Source organism: Abramis brama (genome assembly GCF_963993115.1).
Source record: "Abramis brama genome assembly, chromosome: 20".
In the NCBI taxonomy this organism is placed as follows: Eukaryota; Metazoa; Chordata; class Actinopteri; order Cypriniformes; family Leuciscidae; genus Abramis; species Abramis brama.
The window spans coordinates 22,730,554-22,751,992 of record NC_139982.1 but is presented as its reverse complement, the minus strand read 5'-3'; the positions used below and the strand labels follow the sequence as shown (position 1 = coordinate 22,751,992).

The following is a 21,439-nucleotide window of genomic DNA, read 5'->3' as shown; positions in this document are numbered from 1 at the left end:
GCCACTGAATTAAATATTTGTAATTTTAGAGAAAATTTAAAAAAATAATTCGGTCTGTTCCTGAATGGGTAAATGGTGTTTGGTTAATCTTTTATGTAAACAGAGGATAAAACCTTCCAATGAAAAATATGGTAAACACATTTTGAGGCTGTAAATTAGTGCAGTGTCATGTTATAAAGTGGATGCGGTTTCAGCACTCAAGTGACATGATGCTGCCTCGTGCAACTACTTAACATTCTCTTTTGTTCCTTAAATTAGACTTCTGAAGTGTTTTGACAATTAATGCTGTAGATAAATGGGTCAGGATTTTGCATTGAAAAAACAAACTGCATTGAGCTTTATCATGGCATCCTTAGGGATTATGTCTGACTCAGTTTTAATTATGGTTTATTCATTACTTTATAGGCCAAGGCCCTAAATAATTATTTGTCTCCATTTAGAGATGATAAGCTTAACATCTTTAAAAACCAAATATAAAGAAGCAGGGATTGAGCAATGATACCATATACTCATCTGGTCGTCTTATCACTGTATTCGCCTTTTATTACATGATATTTCAAAATTAATGTTGATATTTCTGAAACTTATTTTCCCTGTAAGGTTGATTTAAATTACGTAACTTAATATAACTTAACATTTTGACTGATTTAGGTTAATTAAATCTGAGAAGTGTTGTGAGTCTTAAATATCATTAATCCCCGAGGAAATTAAAACAAATTGCCAATTACTTCCTTTAAAATAATCTTAAAGGTTATTAACAAATAATAGCATTTGTACCATATGATATTGGTGCTTCATACTCTACAAAAGGATTATGTGCTATACAGAACTATGCATAAATGATCAAAATGATAGTAATAAATAGCCTAATATATAAAAAATTTTTTTAAAGAAAATACTTGACACTCACAGGGTGTAATTTCTTAAATAGGTTATTTGATTGAAACATTATGATACAGCGCCACCTGGTGGACACATACTGTCTTTTATTTTTGTCTACCTGCCAGGTGTAAAAATATCTATCTATCTATCTATCTATCTATCTATCTATCTATCTATCTATCTATCTATCAAGTGCTTATAAGTCAATTAGGCTATACGTCAGAGATCAAATGAGTTCAGCTCGCGCTCGGACGTGCGTTGCGTCCAACAACTAGCCTAGGCTATGTGTTTTTACCCAGATTAATAAATCACGGGGGCATATTCAAAATATATCATAGTGAAAGCTTCCTGAGCAAACAGCGCAGGAAGTGTTTTGCGAGATTGACATGGCCCCGCGGTGACAACTGGACTGTTTTTACACCTTCCTTCTAAATAAGGAAGCGGCCCGTCGGGCATATCACCACAGGTCCAATTTGGGAGCTGCCAACGAAGCCCATCACGCACGCCCCATGTTCTCCCGCGAGCTCTCGCGCTCACTGTCCCCCCGGGGCCGCTCGCGTGGATCGACAACGATTGGGTTCTCGCGTTCGAACTGACCCCCCGGTCGCGGTGAGGTCAGCGTGATGTCATCCTGAAGGTGAGTGATGTCATTCCGAAGATCTCCCAGGCAAGGTGAGCTTGCATTTTGGTGAGTGTGTGTGGTGCTCCCCATCGAGAGAGGTGAAACATGGTAATCATCATCTCCACCACCACCGCCACCAGCTCAAGCTCTGCCGCCCTGCTCTTCTCATCTACCGAGGGGCTTATTGTGTTACACGCCCGCAGCCCCGACCTGCCTTCCAAAAATAAGCCCCTGCCACCATGCCGAAAGAAGAAAAACAAGAGTGGTATTTTTAGGGGCATTAATTTTGACCACGTGCCCCGAGGGTAAACCGGATGGCCACTGCGCAAAGGTTCCTCATCAGTATGTGCGAGAGCAGCGGGCGCTGGACGTGGACTGCGGTTGTTCTGCTGGGCTTTCTGCTTGGGATCGTGTCCTCTTACCCCACCTCGAACAGGACTAATGCAACTCCACTGGAGAAAAGGTGGGAGACGCTCTTCTCCCGCTCCGTTTTGGGGATCTCGGTGGAGAAATCGGACCTGAACTGGGAGAGTGACTATTTGCTGGGCATTAAGAGAGTGCGGAGGCTGTACTGCAACGTGGGCATCGGGTTTCACCTGCAGGTCCTGCCAGGCGGAAAGATAAACGGTGTCCATAATGAGAACCCGTACAGTGAGTTGCATCCAGAAATGTCATGCATGACTCGTTATAGCAGGGATGCAGAAGGATTGAATGAACAGCTCAATTATTATATTAATTTCAGAATATAGACCTAAATATGGGCTATAATAATATAAAATATAGCATATATTTTATACAAAAATGTTATAATTATTATTATAAATTATATTATTTACTATATAAATGTATTATTTTCAATTATTATTATTATTATTACTATTATTATTTTTGCATGTGTCCTAAAGCAATGACATATCTGTTAAAATAAACCCTAGTGTCAATCACTGCCGAGTTTCCCGAGGCTCAAACATGACACGAATGCTTGGACGAATTTAGACGGCAACTAATTTTACACAGCGTCCATCTGCTTGTCGTACATGCCAGAACTGCAGGGCTTTTTTTTTTTTTTTTTTTTTTTTTCATGTCACTGTATAAAAAAATGAGCCAGCATGGGAGAAAATGCAGAACAAAGGCTTGTGCAGAACGCATCCCGCAGAATGAGTAAATGAGCTGCCGTGTGCCACATTGTCATGTATGTAACACTGATGTTCTGTTCAATCAGGTCTCATTGAAATCTCAGCGGTAGAGAGAGGAGTGGTTACTCTATACGGGGTGAAAAGCGAGATGTTTGTCGCAATGAACAGCCGCGGAAGGTTATATGGAACGGTAGGTATGCCTGTCGTTTGATTTCATTGTATTTGTGCAGAGAACGCCACTTCAGTTTTACTGCGGTTTTAAATGGGTCAATGGCAATAAGGATTCTGGTTTGAGGTGATAAAAATGCTGATCTTTTCACATTAGTGCCAAGTTCTTAGAATTAGTCGTTGTAGGCCTATGTCATATTCTGACACATTCTGATTCTTAAAAAATAAAAAAACATTTATTTGTTAGTTCTGAAATGTCAAGTGGTGTAACCATTAAGTAAAAAGTACCTAAATAATTTCCTGGCACCTTGGATACATGAAAACCATTTTGAAAATAATGATTGTGTTCACAGCAAATAGGCCATCATAAATATCAGGACTATAGGCCTACTTCATTTGAGCTGAACAAAATTTGCCTTTCATTAAAGGTCAAAACACCACCCGAAATGTTTGACTCACAAAATATCCAATTATCGCCATCGGGTTGAATGGTTCTCGTTGCGAAACCGTGCCTATCCAGGTCAGTTGGCACGGTTACGGGCGGTTTCTTTTTTAACCGTGCACTGTAAAAAAAAATGATATGATCAGAAAGTTATTACAACATATGTTTTACATTGCTTTAACTCATCAAAATAGCCTAAGTTAAGCAATTTTCAAGTTATAGCCTACAAGATTCAGCTTATTTTATAAGTCAGTTTAATTTAATTTAAATTGAAATGACTTAATCATTAAAATTGATTGTACTTAAAAATTTAAGGCAGCAACATTGGCGTTATGAAATCAGGATTAGAAGAATGTAGCTTATGTAACCTCTGTTACGCAAGAGCTGGAGACTGCGTGAAACGCGAGATGCTGTAGGTAAACTTTGGAGCCAGCGAGCGTGCCGCGGAGGACGATCACCTTGTAGAAAAGTAAAAGTTACCAGACATTCACTGACATTAAGTTACATTAATAATAGACTACATACAGTAAATTGATATATTAAATGATTCGCTGACGAGAAAAGCGTGTAGAAATTGTTGTTTTTTTTAGGTCAATATGCTAGAAAAACATGATACAACCATCAAACTGAAGGTTTTGTAATCTCACCGTGCCGAAACGTGCACAGATGGAAATGTAAATGTAACAGTTCCTTACCGTGCTCAGAACGGTTTGGCCTAATGATTCAGAAGAGTGAAATAAAAAGCATTTTATTCTAGGCTATAGTTGAAAAACTTGGATTTTCACGGAAAGATGGATTCAGACGAAAAAAAGATCGTCACGTCATTGACCCAAATGCATGAATTTCTCTCTGTTTTTGCCGCGTTTGATTAATTTGAAGTGGACTCAAATATGAGCATCATTGCCTGGATGGAAATGGAATATGTCATTTGCTTTGTTTTGTTTTTTTGATTCCTCAGCTGTAGGCCTAGTTGATGATGCATTGAATACATTGGTTTGTCATTAATTTTTAATAACTGTTAGCTCTTATGAGCAGTGGAGTGGAGTCTGATGTTGTGCATGGCTTGAATGTAATTTTGACCTACTTTCAACTTGCATTACTTGGATGCCAGATCTCACCATGAGTAACACATTATATTTTGATGACAGAATCATCTAGAATCATTCATAGTCTTCTATTGTCAAAGTCAATGTTCACACACATTGCCGTTAAAAAAAAAAAAGAGAAAGAAAACAAAATAAGGATGGAACAAAGCTGTATTGTTATAAGGCAGAAGTTATCCCAACATAATACAAATGATCCATGTATAGGCCTACATTTGTTTTAAATTCTAACTGTTTATTATATATATATATATATATATATATATATATATATATATATAATTTATTTATATATTTTTTAAATTTTTATTTAATAGAACTCATGTCCTAGTAAAAATGGTTAATTAGCTTCAGTATTTTTTTTTCAAACAAAAATTGTGAACTTAAAGCTTTGTTTAGCATATACAGACTATGTGCATGTCATTTGCGAAAGCACCAAATCTGCTCTATTGATAAAATCTGTTAATTAAAGTCACTTAAAAGATTTATTCTGCTGGCACTTTCAGAGATCAGTTATAAAGACAAACTGAAAAAGTTTGCTTTCCTGATGTTCAGCTGACTGGCATCTCCATTAGAAAGCGCATGGGCCTTGAAAAATGAATCTAACCTTGAATTCACGTGTATGTTATGTGATGACTGTGAAAGTTTAAAAATTAATTCACATTGAGAAGTTTTGAAGCTTCTAAGAAAACTGGAAATGAGTTGCCTGGATATTTAAAGCAAAGCTTTTGTCAGTTAGATCATTATTTATTTAAGATGAACCAGTGTTACCCTAGTTAGATGTATATTGAGAGTGTGTGATGGAGAAGCGGTGGGTGGGGCTTAGAAGGAGGATACCAAACTAACTATCTAATCCATACCATTTTTAGAGGGCCTTCCATGACGAGTGCAAGTTCAAGGAGACGCTGCTGCCCAACAATTACAACGCATACGAGTCTTCCATTTACAAGGGATTTTATATTGCCCTCAGCAAACATGGCCGCTTGAAGCGAGGCTACAAGGCTTCCCCAGCAATGACTGTCACACATTTCCTCCCACGTTTATGAGCAAAACTGGCAATAACACAATAATTTGCACATGTTGGATGTTCTCGTAGGTAACCCAAACATGCTAAGAGGTGAACTGCAAAGAACTAAAATAACACTTACGGTATTTATTCTCATTGAAATAATAATAATATATGTATATTTCGGTAGCTTACTTTGTGTCTGAACTTTGTGTACATGCCATTCTTTGCTGCTTATGATTTCTATTATGAATATATGAGAGTCGAGGAGCTTTTTTTGCCCTCTCACTTTTTATGGGTGCTTGCCATAACTGGTTTAAACCATACCTGGCGTTGGACTAACATCCTCAGCTTTTAGAAGTGAAACGGATACTTTTTATTACCTCAAAGAGTCACGTCCGCACTGGAAAAATTAGGGAGGGAAAAATAAATATCAGTTTACTCTGATCTTCATCTGTTGCGCCATTTTACGAGGAAGATGAAAGCACTTATTTTTCTGTAGTTTACTCCTTTTTCATGATTAGGTGGTGCCTTAGCCTCTGCTATTTTGCCTCCTTTTGTGCATGCAAGAAAGAGGTTTTTGTTCCTTTTTTAGATCAATTGCATGCATACTTATTGGGAGTTAAACTCAGAGAAGGCCATTTTACGCCTCATGTAAGGTCAGAATTTGACTGAAAGCCTGTGGACGGCTAGACCTGTACGGTTTGGTAATGCATAGAATTGCATTCATCTTGAATTATGTGGCACGATTATATGAAAGCATAGCTGTTGCTTAGTGATGAGAAAACCTCTCATTTTACTTATCAGATTAAATATAGCGTGCAATTAAACTTCTTTTTTTAAATCATAGATATGTATTGATACTAGTCAGTGGTGTATCTGTTTTACCTCTACAGTCAGTGATCTCCAGTGAGGGCTCATTCACCAACATGTTGACTGCATACTTGAACTCCTCCTTAAAAAAGTCTTTGGAATGTAAAAACCAATACAACCGTCTTAATCTGTTCGAGATAACATAATTTGCTCGTTACTTTATGTTTGAATACCAGGCATAGACCCAAACACCTGTGCACACTCTTAAATTCCCAAGTCAGTTGACTTTGTCTAGAGAATTTGGTCGCACTTGAAATTGAACTGAACTTCGGTATTTAAGCATTCCCCTTCCCTCACTTACAATGTCACCCCACTTTTTCTTTTTTTTTTTTAGCTCTAGAATTAAATGAATAAAAAACTCCTTTAAATTCAAATAATATTAAATTATTATTACACTGTTAAAAAAATTATATGATCAATAAGTTATGACAACATGTTTTTACATTGCTTTAACTCATCAAAATAAGTTAAGCAATGGTCAACTTTTTTTTATAAGTTATACAAGATTCAACTATTTTTTTAAGTTAGTTTAATATGACTTAAGTTGAAATATCCAAGTTGATTGTACTTAAAAAATTTAAGGCAGCAACTTTTTTTTTTTTTTTTTTTTCAGTGTAGATTAAGAGAATCTGTTCATTTTCCATCTAGTTCCAGCTCAGACTGCAATAATCAAGATCTGTCTATATCTTTACTACAATACCCTTTTATCTTTTCTGTCGCAGCTGCAATGTGCAGGAGAGAATAAAAGGTTTGGTAATCACTGCAGTACTGGTTAGTACACATAAACCTTGCTTTCTCTTGCATTAATGCTTCTACTTGACATTTATGACATGTTAATGCTACAAAGGAGAAGGATGTTATTTTTATAACAGTTATGGCTGGGATGTTTGAGCCAGGTACACTGATATTTACATTGTATGGAGTGTGTGTGAGACTTTTTCCTTAAAGTTATAGTTCACCCAAAAATGAAGATGTTTGACCCTTATGTCATTCCAAACCTGTGTGACATTCTTTCTTCTGTGGAACGTGAAAATATACTTTGAAGAATGTTTTTGTTCATACAATGGAAGTCAATGGGGTCCAAAATATTGTTTTGGACCCCATTGACTTTCAATGTAAAATTATGTTTCACAGGTTTGGAACAACATGATAATCTTTCGGGGTGAACTAATCAAAACTGAAACAATATGGGTATGGTCATTTTTTTGTGTGTGTGTTTTGGGTATAACGAGAGATTTTCAGCTGTGTTATGTTGATGATATGATCCATCTATATTAGTAATGGCAACTACAGATTTAAAATTCTTTGTACCCCAAAAATGGCATGCAATGTTATTGCTTTAATGAAACTGTCAAAATGACTGCTTTTTTATGTATGTGATGACTGATGTTAATTTATTAATATGTATCTTCACTGTACCCTGTCCTCTGTCACATTTCTGATCTCTTTATATTTAGGCGAATAGAATTTTGCATGGTTTTTAATGCAAAATGTGGGACGGAAATGTTGTATCTAGAAGTTAGGCCCTCTAAACTAAGTGCTTATACAGAAACAGCTATTTCTCATGTAAGTTCCACCAGTTTCTTTGTACTGTACTTTGTCTCCAGCTTTGAAATGGCCCCATTTGCGGCTTGCGAGATGATTGTAAGGGGTAGTGCATGTGTGCGTGTCCTTGTACGTATGCAGCCTTTGTTTTTCCTCAGTTTTGTATTCCTGCACTGAGGGGCAGACCCCCTCCAAATTCCCCTCCTATTTTCTAACATATACCTCACCTTCTGCCTTAGTTCCAATTTGTTGAAATGATTGTACGATTTGTTGGAGACAACAAACTTTTTGCCAATCATTTTGTTCTCTGAAAAGAAAAATGTAAAAAAAAAGAAAAAAAAAGAGTAAGAATTCTAATATATTAAGAAAATGTTTCCTTTTATTTTTATACGTATGTGCTGTGCACAGCAGCCAACTGTATTACTGAAATGAAAATAAAAGGTTGTTTTTTAGCCTCTGTTTTTGCAGTATACTTTAATTGTGATTTAATAATTTGGTTTTATTTAGTCAGATAAGCCTACATGTAAGATTTAGTTTGAGTTACCAATAAAAAAGTGGATGGTATTTGTTGGGTTAGAGCCTCCTCGTGTGGTCAAAATCCGAAATGCATGAGATTCTCATTTAATTGTGCTTTATTTTTACGTAAAATTACCATCCTGTGTATTTACAAAATAACAAGGGTGAAGAAAATTGGGACACTTTTTGGTAAACTGTGTATTAAAAACATAAATTTAATGTTTTAAACAAATGCTCAAGGTCTCTTGTATCTCCAACTATGTTTTTTGAAGAAATATAGGTGTGTGTGTGTGTGTGTGTGTGTGTGTGTGTGTGTGTGTGTGTGTGTGTGTGCGTGTGTGTGTGTGTGTGTTTTTAAAAATGATAAGAAACCATTTTTATTCTACAGCCGTTTTCAGGTAAATCGGGACAGTGCAATTGGTAAAGTGGGACACATTTTCATCTAGTAGTTTGTGCTCGGATAATACAGTTACTTACAACTGGATATTGTACGTTTTTTTTTTTCCAATATGTAAAAGAATAACTACAAAAACAAAAAACAGACACAATAGCGGATTGTGTTAATGGTGATGATGAAGTTTCATGCTCAGCTCTGGGTTCCTTTAAAAAAAAAAAGTTTTGGAACCAGTTGTTTTTGGTTTCAGAAAACAATTTAATTCCACTAGCTTTTGCATATTCAAAATCTATTTTTGCACATCTCTGCGAAAGAAGCTTTAACATGTTTGCCAGTTCCATGGTTTTCTGACAGAGGCATGACTACATCCACTCACAACTCTTCACTCTTTTTTTAAAGGTGGATTTTGGAACACACCATGCCCTGGCCAAATACGAAGTCTAGGTTCCTGGCCTTCCTCCACTCTTACCCTGTACTCATTGATTGCACTTTTCATTTTTACTTCACCACTGATTATACCTCTCTTCTGTTTGGCTGACATGTTTTCCCATTTTTTTCCTTTCTGCCTAGCTTTATGCCATTTTTTGAAAACAATTTCTCAAATTAAGCAATGTATCATCTTTTTTTTTAATAGGATGTCCCACTTTAGCTGAATGCTACTGTCCCATTTTATCTAACACGTCCAGGTAAATTGGGACAGTAACAAAACTTAATAAAAAAAAATAGAATGAAGAAACTTGCACATCATTGCATAAAGTTTAATTATCACTTGAACATATGTAATAAAAATATATATTGTAGATTGAAATACTGTTTGTATTAGAATTTAAATTTAATGCATTTAAAAAAAAAAGTACTACACCAAAAAGCTTATTTGTCCCATTTTAGCTGATGTTCCACTTTTGCTGACTTCACCCAATAAGTAAAATATATTTAAAGGTCTCATTTGTTAACATTAACTAACATGAGAAATGTATGCTTTTCAAGTATTTAGCCCAGGGATAGGCAACTCCGGTCCTGGAGGGCCACTGTCCTGCAGAGTTTAGCTTCAGCCCTGATTAAAAACTCACCTGCCTGTATCTATCTAGTAATCCTGAAAACACTGATTGCCTTGTTCAGGTGTGTTTAATTAGGGTTGGAGCTAAACTCTGCAGGACAGTGGCCCTCCAGGACCGGAGTTGCCTATCCCTGATTTAGCCCATTAACCTTTGTTAATGTTATCTAATAAAAATGTTTGTGTTAGTTCGCATTAACTAATGTTAATAGATACAACTTTTTATCTTAAATGCTGAGATTTACATCAACTAAGGTTAATAGGCTATTGCTGTAGAAGTATTGTTCATTGTTAATTAATGTTAACTAATGTAGCCATATGGAGTCCCTCTCGAAAACTTTCCTTCACTTACAAAACCTTTGCGTTCCTTCGCAAATGTTTTGCATTCCCCCGAGAAACTTTGCATTCGCTCGCAAAACTTTTGAGGCGAGCGCAAACGTCTTGCGAGTGGACGCAAAGGTTTTGTGAGCGATAATGTTTTTCGGGGAAATGCAAATTGTTTGAGAGAAAGCAAAAAACGCATTGAAATATTTTTTCCTCCCATCTCATATTCTTTTCCCTCATATTCTTTACCTGGTGAAGAGAAAAAAAATATGAAATGGAGGAAAAAATATTTGTCAATGCTTTTACATTATCTCGCTAATGTTTTGCATTTCCCACGAGAAACTTTGCATTCCCTCGCAAAGAGCTCAAAAGGTTTTACGAGCGAACCAGGGCCGGAGTGGGGCCACTTTTCAGCCCGGGAGTTTCAGGCCCAAGACCGGCCCTCTTTTTCATGGTGGAATTCCAAATTAGCACTTTTTCCAAATTGGATAAATGAAGCAACAGTTCAGCTCTTACCATTGTGTAGTTTTTATTAATAACATGGTTCAACAAATAATGTAAAGGTTAAATAATAATTCACTTAAGCTGAGAAGTTAACAAAAAATGTTCCACTATTCCACAAGGATAGGTTGATAAATTAACAAAAAAACAGAAAGAAAGAAAAAGAAAGAAAGAAAGAAAGAAAGAAAGCATTTGAAATGTATCCCACTCTTCCACAAAGAGGCATATTGAACTAATGTTTACAGATTTATTTGTATTCAAAAATATTCAAAAATAATGCTTTTTTAATCAAAAAACGTGATACCTAATGACATTTGAGGTTATTAAAACAGTAAGTCCCGCCCATCGACTGCCAAAAATAAAAGTGTTCAAGCGAGCAAAAGCAGGAGATCAAGAGCGTGGGGAATGATCATGCGCGCGCGAGGGCTTGTATTGCGTGCAGAGGCGATGTCATGCGCGCGCGCAGGGTTTGAATGAGCTCGCGAGTTCCCGTTTCCTCGCTTGTAGATCTGTTATCCTCTCGCGAATGTCATTTACTGCGCGCGCCAAGCATCAGTTGTGCGCTCCGTTAATTTTGTAATTGATTTTTCGCCATAGCGGCGGCCGGCCCAGCTATCGGTAGGCGCCGGCGGTGCTGCGATAGCCTACCTGAGAAAACGTTTTGGAAAAGACGGACTATGGACCCAACCAACTCTATGGGAGGGGAGGGGAGAACTCCTTCTCATGGTACAACCCATGCAGAAGCTGCGCGCTGCGGTTATTATTGCTGCGGTGTCAGAATGTGTAGCGTAATGTAACTAACGTGACAAATGTAAAAAAAAAAAAAAAAAACATCAACCAGCCCAAAAGTGAAGCGGCCCACCGGGAATTCTCCCGATTCTCCCGATTACCCACCCCGGGCCTGGAGCGAACGCAACGTTTCCAAGGGGAACACAAGATATTTGCCAAAGAATGCAAAAGGATTGACCACCTTAGGGGCTCAGTAATATGCAAATGTTTACTAATGAAGCCTTATTGTAAAGTGTTATCAAATACATAAATGACAATAAAAACTACAAAAAAGGACACAACTTGCAGTATAGCTATTTCAGACTTTTATAACTTAAAAGATGTAGTATGTAAAATTCTCAAATCAAACAACTTAATTTGGATACCCAGGGTCACTTGACAGTAAAATAATCCGGTTACAACTGCCAGTTGCATGTGCTCAACAGTAGCCTAAAGTTCTTAGTTGGCAAACATGACCTTTAAACTAATGTTCCCCCAGTTATATAAACCAGAAGTGAGATGCCTCACTGTATCCTGAGCTTTCGCCTGATCCAGACTGATCATGCACATGATTCGTCTTCTCTGTCTGGCAGCTCTAAGCATCTGCACACTAATAACTTGTCATCCTATACAAAAGGAAACAATCCAAACAGATTTAATATGTGAAAATATGAGAGATATGGAGGCCAAGATCAGCAGCAATTTCCTGATGATTAAATTTAGTAATAGGATGAGGAAAGCTATTCATCAACAGTCAAAAGGTAGGCTAAGTTTATTTTTACATAAACTGAATCTTCATATTTTTACTTTTAATAATATTATTGACACTCTTTTATTTTATAAAGGAGACATTTTACTGAAGAAAAGAAGCAAGGACTGCTTTTCAGTACTTGACACTAAAAATAATAATATAATGTGTTTGGATACAACCAAAAAGCCACATATTTCAGTAAGTATGAGTTTTTTAAAAATTTGTTTTTATCAATATTAATAAAAAATAAATACCTCATTTTACAGCTATTGATATATACTTAGACATTTGCTATCATAATTACTATGTTATGGATTAATAAACATATATTTATTATGGCTAAAAGCCCTAAATAACAAATACACTGAAAAACATGATTCGCTGAATTTAATAAATAAAAAAATATCGTAAGTGGTTGCACACAATTGATTTTAGCTATACATTTAAACAAATGCATTAAGTTGAACTTAATTTTAGTTCAGCTTAATGCATTTGTTTAAATGTCGCTAAAATCAATTGTGTGCAACCACTTACAATAAAAAAAATTAATAAATGCAATGAATCATTTTTTTTCAGTGTAATAATAACAATAAATTCCAATACCAAATACTTTTAACTTTTTTAATTAATAAGAATTGGTTAGAAATTAACACTTTTATTCAGCAAGGATGCATTAAATTGATCAAAAGTGACAGCGAAGATAATGGTTCAAAAGATACATTTTTTCAAATAAATGCTATTCTTTTGAACTTTCTGTTCATCAAAGAATCCTGAAAAAAATATTTTTTTTTAATCAATTACGTGCGTTATCCTCAGGTTGATATCATTAATAAGGACTTCTTTAAAACAATTCAAAGAAAGAATTCCTATCAATCTACACGGAGGAGTGATGCAATGATCAAGCTTTTTGGAGCTATAAGCCACACTAGGGCTGATAAGGCAGAATTACCTCTTTCTCTGCAATCAAACAACCATAAAACACATCTCAGGCAGAGAAGAAGCCACAATATTGACCCATCTGATCCTTTGGGATTCGAGAATACCAAGTCAAAAACCACCAATTATCGAAGACTTCATCGAGAGCACGAGCGCAGCAGTAATGTTTCTAAAGAGACCATCACTTCCTATGATGACCCTTTACACGTACTGCTTTCCAAGAGTCCAGTCAGTCCAAATTTACAAAAAGAAAAGAAAAATAAGCAAGTTGCACCATCTGATCCATTCTGAACAAATTAGGTTCCTTAACGGTTTTACAGCCTCATGCCAAAGAACTACATGGGATGGTTCCCTTTTTGGATGATAGCCTACCTAAAAACAAACAATACACCGATCTGGAGAACTTCTGCAAATGGTTCCATGGAAACAAATAACCAGCAACTGATGCAATCCAGGGCCTCTTTTTCAGCTCAGTAAGTGAGGCTAGTTTAGGTCACTGCTTGTCAGTCCTTTCACCTTTTTAAGTCAGTTAAAATTTAAACTACTCTGCAATGCTGTGGCAATGACGTTGTTTTCATCAGAACTGTGCAAGAACCTTTTTCATTGATTGATGTTGGTAATATCATGAAATACTAAGAATCACATGCAGTTGGCAATTATTTTCTTGCAATGTCTGGACTCAGTTTGTTATATTTCATGTCGACAGTAGGGCTAAATATCATAGTTTCAAACATATATGAGATGGTGCTGGCCACCTCTACTGAATTATTTATTGAAGAAGTATTGATACGTTTTTATTTATTACATTTTATATTGATGTCTTTAATCTAAATCGAAAAATGATCAAATTTCAGTTTATCAAATGTGAAAGAAATGTTTAAATTGTATGCTTTAGTTCAATAATACCCTTAAATTAAATCATCTTTGCAGGAAGTCTTAAGAAAGTTCTTAGCAGGATTCATATTGATTATAATGTATAATTCATTTAGCAAAAATGTAAAAAAAAGAAAAATGCATTCAAACAATAAAATTATTGGGTTACATTTTTTTTGGTTCCTGTTCTTGTTAAAGTTTTATGTTATGACATGAGTGTCACAGATTTTCCCATTAAATCTCTTAAATTTAGTTTCTCACAAGTTTCCCTGCACATTATATAAAAACAATCATAGGTGTATGATATGTTTAAATTGTTTTTGTGAGGTACTGATACTTTTATAATTTTGAAACACTCAAGATTAATGGTGGATGATGATGATAATCGAGTACAATGACAATAAATATCAATATAAAGATTGTAACGGATGTTTAGTTTCATTGTGTTTGAGGGGCTTTTTATGTGTTTTGGCTGTTCATTTACACGACAACAGCGTTTTGGGAACCTGAAAACACAGACTTTTGAAAACGGGTTTCAAAATGCAAGTTTTTGAAAACGACACTGTTATTCTCTTCGTGTAAACTACAAAAAAAAGAGGCAAAATTGTGAAAAATGTGAGTTCTAGTTCCTTGTTTGTTTCCATTGTTTTTTAATTGAATACCTGTTCCATGCTCTGTTGATTATCTTTGTGTATTTAAGCCCTTGGTTTTCCTCAGTTCCTTGTCCTATGTCCATAATACCTTATGGTTCTTGTTGTATATTAAAAGTTATTAGCTTGTTTGTTTTGTGTCACGCATCTCTCTTGGATTATCTACACACGCATCCCTTAACAGTTATGGGCAATTCTACAGAATTGGTTCAAAGTCAGAGTTGGAAACGTCTTGAAAAAAAGGTGTCTTTTTCCACAAATTTTGCATGTATGCAAATTGTATAATATCCAAGATACACATTTCTAGTAATTGTGCAGTTAATTATCACAGGTAAATCAATAAAAGGCATTAATCATTTGAAGTTAATCATACTGATTTCAAAGTTAAGGATTCATTAGTTTAAATATGCATTGAACCAAACACTATAATAACATCTTAGTTGATAATTCAGTATACTTTATTTTAGACAAAACATGCATGTTTCGGTCGTGACGGCACATTTTCGGTAGTGACAGTAATGTTTTGGTAGCGACCACATCACATTACATAATTTGAACTCGCATACTAAAACACTACTAAAACATACTAAGATACTAATGATTTGCATAACTGTACTAAAATTTTGTTTATTTCCCCCAAGTAAATGATTATGCGTTCCCTTTTGTCACTACCAAAATAATGATGGCGTGTTTCCGTCATTACTGTTTCGGTAGTGACAATTTAAGATACTTTTGAGCCTAGCTCAAAGATGATAACCAGCACAGTTCTGAACAGTTGTACACAAATATAAAAACTACATTTCAAGGAATTACACCCAAAAAAGTTTGCTTAATTGCAGAAACAAGGTGTTTGGTAGTGACGTCCCTTAAAGTTACACACAGATTTTCAGACTTTTGAACACATTTCCCTCAAAATGATGGTACCCATCTACAATGAAAGAGTGGCTATGAGAGAGGAATATTTCCTGATCAAAAATGTAGGGGTGTGGTTAAAATCAGTCTCAGCCAATGGACTAAAACACACTGTTTTGGTAGTGACATGAAAATGCGGGACACATTTTTTTACATAAAGTTTCATGATTTAAAAATAAAATATAATATATATATATATATATATATATATATATATATTTTTTTTTTTTTTACTTTTTAAAAGAAATCAAAAAGATATTTTAAAAATAACAATGAAAAAAATTGAAAAAATAAATAAATTTCAATATCAATTTTACAAGTTGAAATTTAAGGGTTAGGGTTCGGGACAGCCACCTCCCAGTTGAAAGTACCCAATAAATGATGATTATATATATATTAAGCTTACTTATATTTTAAATATTATTGTGGGATTCAATAGCTAATAGAATGATCTTAGTAAACATTTAAAATTTAAATACTTAAATGCTTTTTAAATGTGTTTTTTTGGTTGTCGGACAGCAGTTTGCACCAATTCTGTAGAATGGCCCATATACTGACAATCTGTTTAAAACTTGTTTCCATTTGCATTAGACTGGTATCAGCTGGACTTGATGATGTTTGTTTTTAGTGATTATGTAATTTTAAGAGGCAAGCAGTGCATATAACCAACAATTCATCCTTTCTTTTGTCAACAGATTTGGGTGCATGAGTTAATTCAAACCTTCACTCAACAAACACCTTAAAACAAGGTCAGAGTAGCTGAATACTGTATCTTCAATATTGACTGTTCTGTGCTGCTGAACATGTCAGGACACTCCGCAACTCTTATGCAAATATGAGGCACAAAATGCATATATAAAAATCTTGTGTTCTTGCATATCATTTTAAAAGTCTTTACACAAGAATAAATACACAAGCAATGCATGGTTTCGGGTTCAGCAATAACAGATCATGACAGTCATCCTACAAAGATGAAAACAGAAGTTCACCTAAATATTAGGAATATTAGGAAGAAAATATTAGTAAGAAAATATTGCAGAATATTATAGCAACTGCAGTGATTTCAATGAGAATTTAATATGCGTGCAGTTCGCAAAAAAATAATATATTATGTCATTGAAGATTTCTTAAAAATGGTTAAAATAATCTCGTCCCATTCCCGTGAACTAAATATTGTTTATCGTCTCGTCTGCCAAGTGTTTCATCATACCCCTAATAAAATATAATTTCCCAACAGCAAAATTGTGGCTATATATAAACACAACAACATAGATGTATGACATATTTATTTTAGTTACATACACTTACATAAACAAAAACACTCCCTTGCAGAAAATGTATAATCTTCAAAAAACAATATTTAATACTGCCAGTGTCTGAATGGTATACAATATAGGATTCATAAGTTATATTGTAAAATCAAATCAGATATTTGTAAAGGTTGTCTTTCTAAAAGTTGATATATCGCAAAATCCTGTATGATGAATCGGGGTAAAGTGCTTGAACTTTGACATGCAAACATTTTATTGCCTTTTCTATTCATATATTGTTGTTCTTAATCAGTCTTGATGTGATCTCTTCTGTTGATGAACACACATTTCATGTCTGAAAGTGCAAAACCCCCATTACTACTTTTCAAAGTGATAATAAAACGGCACATTCCGGTGTTCGGGCAGATGGAAAACTGTTGAGCTGGGTCTAAACAACGGCCCACGGGGCACTTTAGGTCCTCAAAAAAATGCCGCATCATTATGCTCATATAAGCCCCGTGGCCAACAACCAAGGCATGGACAGAAACATTCAAGACTCCGTCATCTGGGAGCCCTGCAGGAGCCCGATTGGTTTCATCTGATATGGATGTCTCACCATCTTGTATTTTGTCTTGATGGTCATTAGCTATTCGCTTGATCATAGCCTTGAGAAAATCCTTGATTCGCACCTTCACCTGAAAGGAATATAAGCGCATTATATATAATATAATATATATATATATATATATATATATATATATTTATATATACAGTGAGGAAAATAAGTATTTGAACACCCTGCTATTTTGCAAGTTCTCCCACTTGGAAATCATGGAGGGGTCTGAAATTGTCATCGTAGGTGCATGTCCACTGTGAGAGACATAATCTAAAAAAAAAATCCAGAAATCACAATATATGATTTTTTAACTATTTATTTGTATGATACAGCTGCAAATAAGTATTTGAACACCTGTCTATCAGCTAGAATTCTGACCCTCAAAGACCTGTTAGTCTGCCTTTAAAATGTCCACCTCCACTCCATTTATTATCCTAAATTAGATGCACCTGTTTGAGGTCGTTAGCTGCATAAAGACACCTGTCCACCCCATACAATCGGTAAGAATCCAACTACTAACATGGCCAAGACCAAAGAGCTGTCCAAAGACACTAGAGACAAAATTGTACACCTCCACAAGGCTGGAAAGGGCTACGGGGAAATTGCCAAGCAGCTTGGTGAAAAAAGGTCCACTGTTGGAGCAATCATTAGAAAATGGAAGAAGCTAAACATGACTGTCAATCTCCCTCGGACTGGGGCTCCATGCAAGATCTCACCTCGTAGGGTCTCAATGATCCTAAGAAAGGTGAGAAATCAGCCCAGAACTACACGGGAGGAGCTGGTCAATGACCTGAAAAGAGCTGGGGCCACCGTTTCCAAGGTTACTGTTGGTAATACACTAAGACGTCATGGTTTGAAATCATGCATGGCACGGAAGGTTCCCCTGCTTAAACCAGCACATGTCAAGGCCCGTCTTAAGTTTGCCAATGACCATTTGGATGATCCAGAGGAGTCATGGGAGAAAGTCATGTGGTCAGATGAGACCAAAATAGAACTTTTTGGTCATAATTCCACTAAACGTGTTTGGAGGAAGAAGAATGATGAGTACCATCCCAAGAACACCATCCCTACTGTGAAGCATGGGGGTGGTAGCATCATGCTTTGGGGATGTTTTTCTGCACATGGGACAGGGCGACTGCACTGTATTAAGGAGAGGATGACCGGGGCCATGTATTGCGAGATTTTGGGGAACAACCCTCCTTCCCTCAGTTAGAGCATTGAAGATGGGTCGAGGCTGGGTCTTCCAACATGACAATGACCCGAAGCACACAGCCAGGATAACCAAGGAGTGGCTCTGTAAGAAGCATATCAAGGTTCTGGCGTGGCCTAGCCAGTCTCCAGACCTAAACCCAATAGAGAATCTTTGGAGGGAGCTCAAACTCCGTGTTTCTCAGTGACAGCCCAGAAACCTGACTGATCTAGAGAAGATCTGTGTGGAGGAGTGGGCCAAAATCCCTCCTGCAGTGTGTGCAAACCTGGTGAAAAACTACAGGAAACGTTTGACCTCTGTAATTGCAAACAAAGGCTACTGTACCAAATATTAACATTGATTTTCTCAGGTGTTCAAATACTTATTTGCAGCTGTATCATACAAATAAATAGTTAAAAAATCATACATTGTGATTTCTGGATTTTTTTTTTAGATTATGTCTCTCACAGTGGACATGCACCTACGATGACAATTTCAGACCCCTCCATGATTTCCAAGTGGGAGAACTTGCAAAATAGCAGGGTGTTCAAATACTTATTTTCCTCACTGTATATATATATATATATATATATATATATATATATATATATATAGTAAAAATAACTAAATCAAATTTGCCTCATTTAAAGACAGTAAACGATGATAATCAGATTTGTTGTTTTTTGGTGAAAATGTGAAGAACTGGACACTAAATTTGTATTTATTTATAATTCAAAATTATTTTTAAAATATTATATTAAATACATGGGACACAGTGTTGCCATTTAAAGTGGCTGTTTTCTTTCATCACAAACCAGCTATACTGACTATTATTTATTTTTTGACATAAGTGCCATTAATTTTACCTGCTCCATGGTTTCTCCCTTGGGTGGAGTGAACTCTGGTAAAGGCTGCCCGGCTGCTTTAGCCATGTTTTTCATTTCTATGACTCGACCTCCCTCAGCTATACCAAAACTCTGGAGAAAAAAAATGTGTTCTGAGATGCATATGAAAAGTTCCTCTGAAAAGACATACTCTGATCAGACATTTTTCTTATATTATCAAGCAGTACTCTGTACTTACTCTCTCTTTAAGTGATCGATCTGCTACTAGTTCTATATCATGGCAGGTTCTGTTGTTCCTCAGAATGATCTCCGCAGTCTGTAATTTTACAAAAAAACTTGATTATTCATCCAAACAAATGAATACACACAAGGAAAGTGATATTTGTTACAAGAAATCAATAGGACACACTAGTTAGATATGATTATAACTTCAGTAGACATGTGCATTAACAATAACATTTGCAACAGTTGCATATTGCGAATTAACAGATCTTGTCTGTTAACATAAGGTTTGACTATTATTGATGGTTTCTTTATCATGTTCAAAATAGACTCACATAGGTATATCGCTTCAGTGCTTACTGACTTTATTCAGGGAAACATCTATTTCCAGCTCAATTGACCCACATGAGCACTGAAAAGAATAACCTAAAAAGAGTTTCTTTTATTTTGGGGAGAAACATTTCCCTCTACCTGTGGCAAACGTGTATGTTTCTACTAGACTTGAACTTTCTACTTACCTGCTTGGCACGTTTCATGTCACTGACAAACACATTTGTGAATTTCACATCCCTGAGGTACTGGCCAGCAGCCTCAGATTGCCGTATCCCAATTTCAGAAAGCGGTGAGTCTATTTTCTGACCTAAAAGCAAAGAAATTATAGATATAGTTTGTGGAGCATGTGCTAAGATCAAAAAATAAAAATAAATAAAAAATAATGCTTAATGCCTAAAATAAATGCAGGGGTACTGATATGGATACCAGTTTTTCCCCCGTAAAAAATTACCTTGTAAAAGGCCATCTTTGTTGCACTGCGTCTCACCACTGGTAAACCAAAACAGTAATAGTGATCAATAAAAACTTTATTACTAACCAGCGTACAGTTGTAACCAATCATTTTAACACTCTTGGTGTTCCTAACTTCACACGTTTATTCTTGTAGGCTGTAATGAAAAAGAAAGGGATTCTACAAAACCTCTTGCAATGAAGACAACAGACTATAACTTAAATGTCTATTTAACAGGGACAGTGAGGGTAGGACTTTTTTTTTTGTTGGTGTTTTTAAAAGTGTTACATCAAGTTTGCCTCTGACCTTTCACTGGAAGAGGTATTCTTATTGCCCTTTAAACATAAGTTACAACAGACAGGAGTAATATGATATGAGGAGCCCAGTAAAGTTTAAACTAAATTCCCACTAGCATAATTCAACTCTACTAAATGTCAGACAGCCCTCATGTATTAATACCGCTCTATAACGCCATGACGTTCAGATACAGAGCTATATTTAGAACTACTTTAGCAAAGTATAATTAAAATATCAGGTCACTTTAATTTACAGTTACTGAATCAATAATGCAGTGATTATCAGTTGGCAATGTAAAATGAATAGGTGTAATGAGCAAATTTGTTTTCATTGAGCAAACAAGACAGAAAAGCCAACTTACTGTCGGACTATCGTTAAACCAAAAGCGAGCATTGCTGCAGGTATTACGATGCAGTTAACAGCGTCGTGAGGTTATAGATCTTCATCCATTGATCCCGGAGTCTGTCACGGCCCTTGCGTTTTCAAATATGCGCTGCTTTTGTGGGGAAAGCACTGCCACTGACAGCGATTATCACCGTACTTGATTTAGCCGGAAGTTCGTACGCATGGCTGGTAGGTCCGACTCAATTTCCAAAATGTAGCCTAAGCAATATTTGCTATCCTTTAAAATTTTGTTTATAAGGGTGCTTATTGGAATTTAATTAATCCCAGTTAATTTTGATGTAGCTGAAACATTATTAAAATGTATATTTCTTGGCTGAAATAATCGTTGCTTGTTTTAATAAAATGCTATTTGTTAAAACCAGCTCTGTTGCGTAA

General features: G+C 35.8%; 2 protein-coding genes and 1 long non-coding RNA gene across 3 annotated transcripts; 2 read left to right on the top strand and 1 right to left on the bottom strand.

Annotated features, from left to right (window-relative positions):
* The first annotated feature begins 1,386 nt into the window (after positions 1 to 1,386).
* On the top strand, positions 1,387 to 8,228 carry fgf6a (fibroblast growth factor 6a). The gene is made up of 3 exons (XM_084094804.1): positions 1,387 to 2,155; positions 2,727 to 2,830; positions 5,223 to 8,228. The coding sequence occupies exons 1-3, from the start codon at positions 1,819 to 1,821 to the stop codon at positions 5,397 to 5,399; spliced, it is 618 nt and encodes a 205-aa protein (XP_083950930.1). The 5' UTR covers positions 1,387 to 1,818; the 3' UTR covers positions 5,400 to 8,228.
* Positions 8,229 to 11,860: 3,632 nt separating this feature from the next.
* On the top strand, positions 11,861 to 14,033 carry LOC311070614. Its single transcript, XR_014603701.1, has 3 exons — positions 11,861 to 12,095; positions 12,180 to 12,283; positions 12,902 to 14,033. It is a non-coding gene; the product is annotated as an uncharacterized lncRNA (long non-coding RNA).
* Positions 14,034 to 16,725: 2,692 nt separating this feature from the next.
* On the bottom strand, positions 16,726 to 21,223 carry tigara (TP53 induced glycolysis regulatory phosphatase a). Its single transcript, XM_084094381.1, has 6 exons — positions 21,021 to 21,223; positions 20,363 to 20,400; positions 20,097 to 20,218; positions 19,595 to 19,672; positions 19,378 to 19,488; positions 16,726 to 17,401 (listed from the first exon to the last, which is right to left on the bottom strand). The coding sequence occupies exons 1-6, from the start codon at positions 21,050 to 21,052 to the stop codon at positions 17,012 to 17,014; spliced, it is 771 nt and encodes a 256-aa protein (XP_083950507.1). The 5' UTR covers positions 21,053 to 21,223; the 3' UTR covers positions 16,726 to 17,011.
* Positions 21,224 to 21,439: the final 216 nt, after the last annotated feature.

What these genes read in the sequence shown, in the direction of transcription:
- fgf6a (XM_084094804.1), top strand. Translation starts at nt 1,819, where the DNA reads ATGGCCACTGCGCAAAGGTTCCTCATCAGTATGTGCGAGAGCAGCGGG. An exon ending in CCATAATGAGAACCCGTACA is followed by an intron (nt 2,156 to 2,726) that starts GTGAGTTGCATC and finishes CTGTTCAATCAG; the next exon opens with GTCTCATTGAAATCTCAGCG. An exon ending in GCGGAAGGTTATATGGAACG is followed by an intron (nt 2,831 to 5,222) that starts GTAGGTATGCCT and finishes TACCATTTTTAG; the next exon opens with AGGGCCTTCCATGACGAGTG.
- tigara (XM_084094381.1), bottom strand. Translation starts at nt 21,052, where the DNA reads ATGCTCGCTTTTGGTTTAACGATAGTCCGACA. An exon ending in CAAAGATGGCCTTTTACAAG is followed by an intron (nt 20,219 to 20,362) that starts GTAATTTTTTAC and finishes CTTTGCTTTTAG; the next exon opens with GTCAGAAAATAGACTCACCG. An exon ending in AGGGAGAAACCATGGAGCAG is followed by an intron (nt 17,402 to 19,377) that starts GTAAAATTAATG and finishes TATTCCTTTCAG; the next exon opens with GTGAAGGTGCGAATCAAGGA.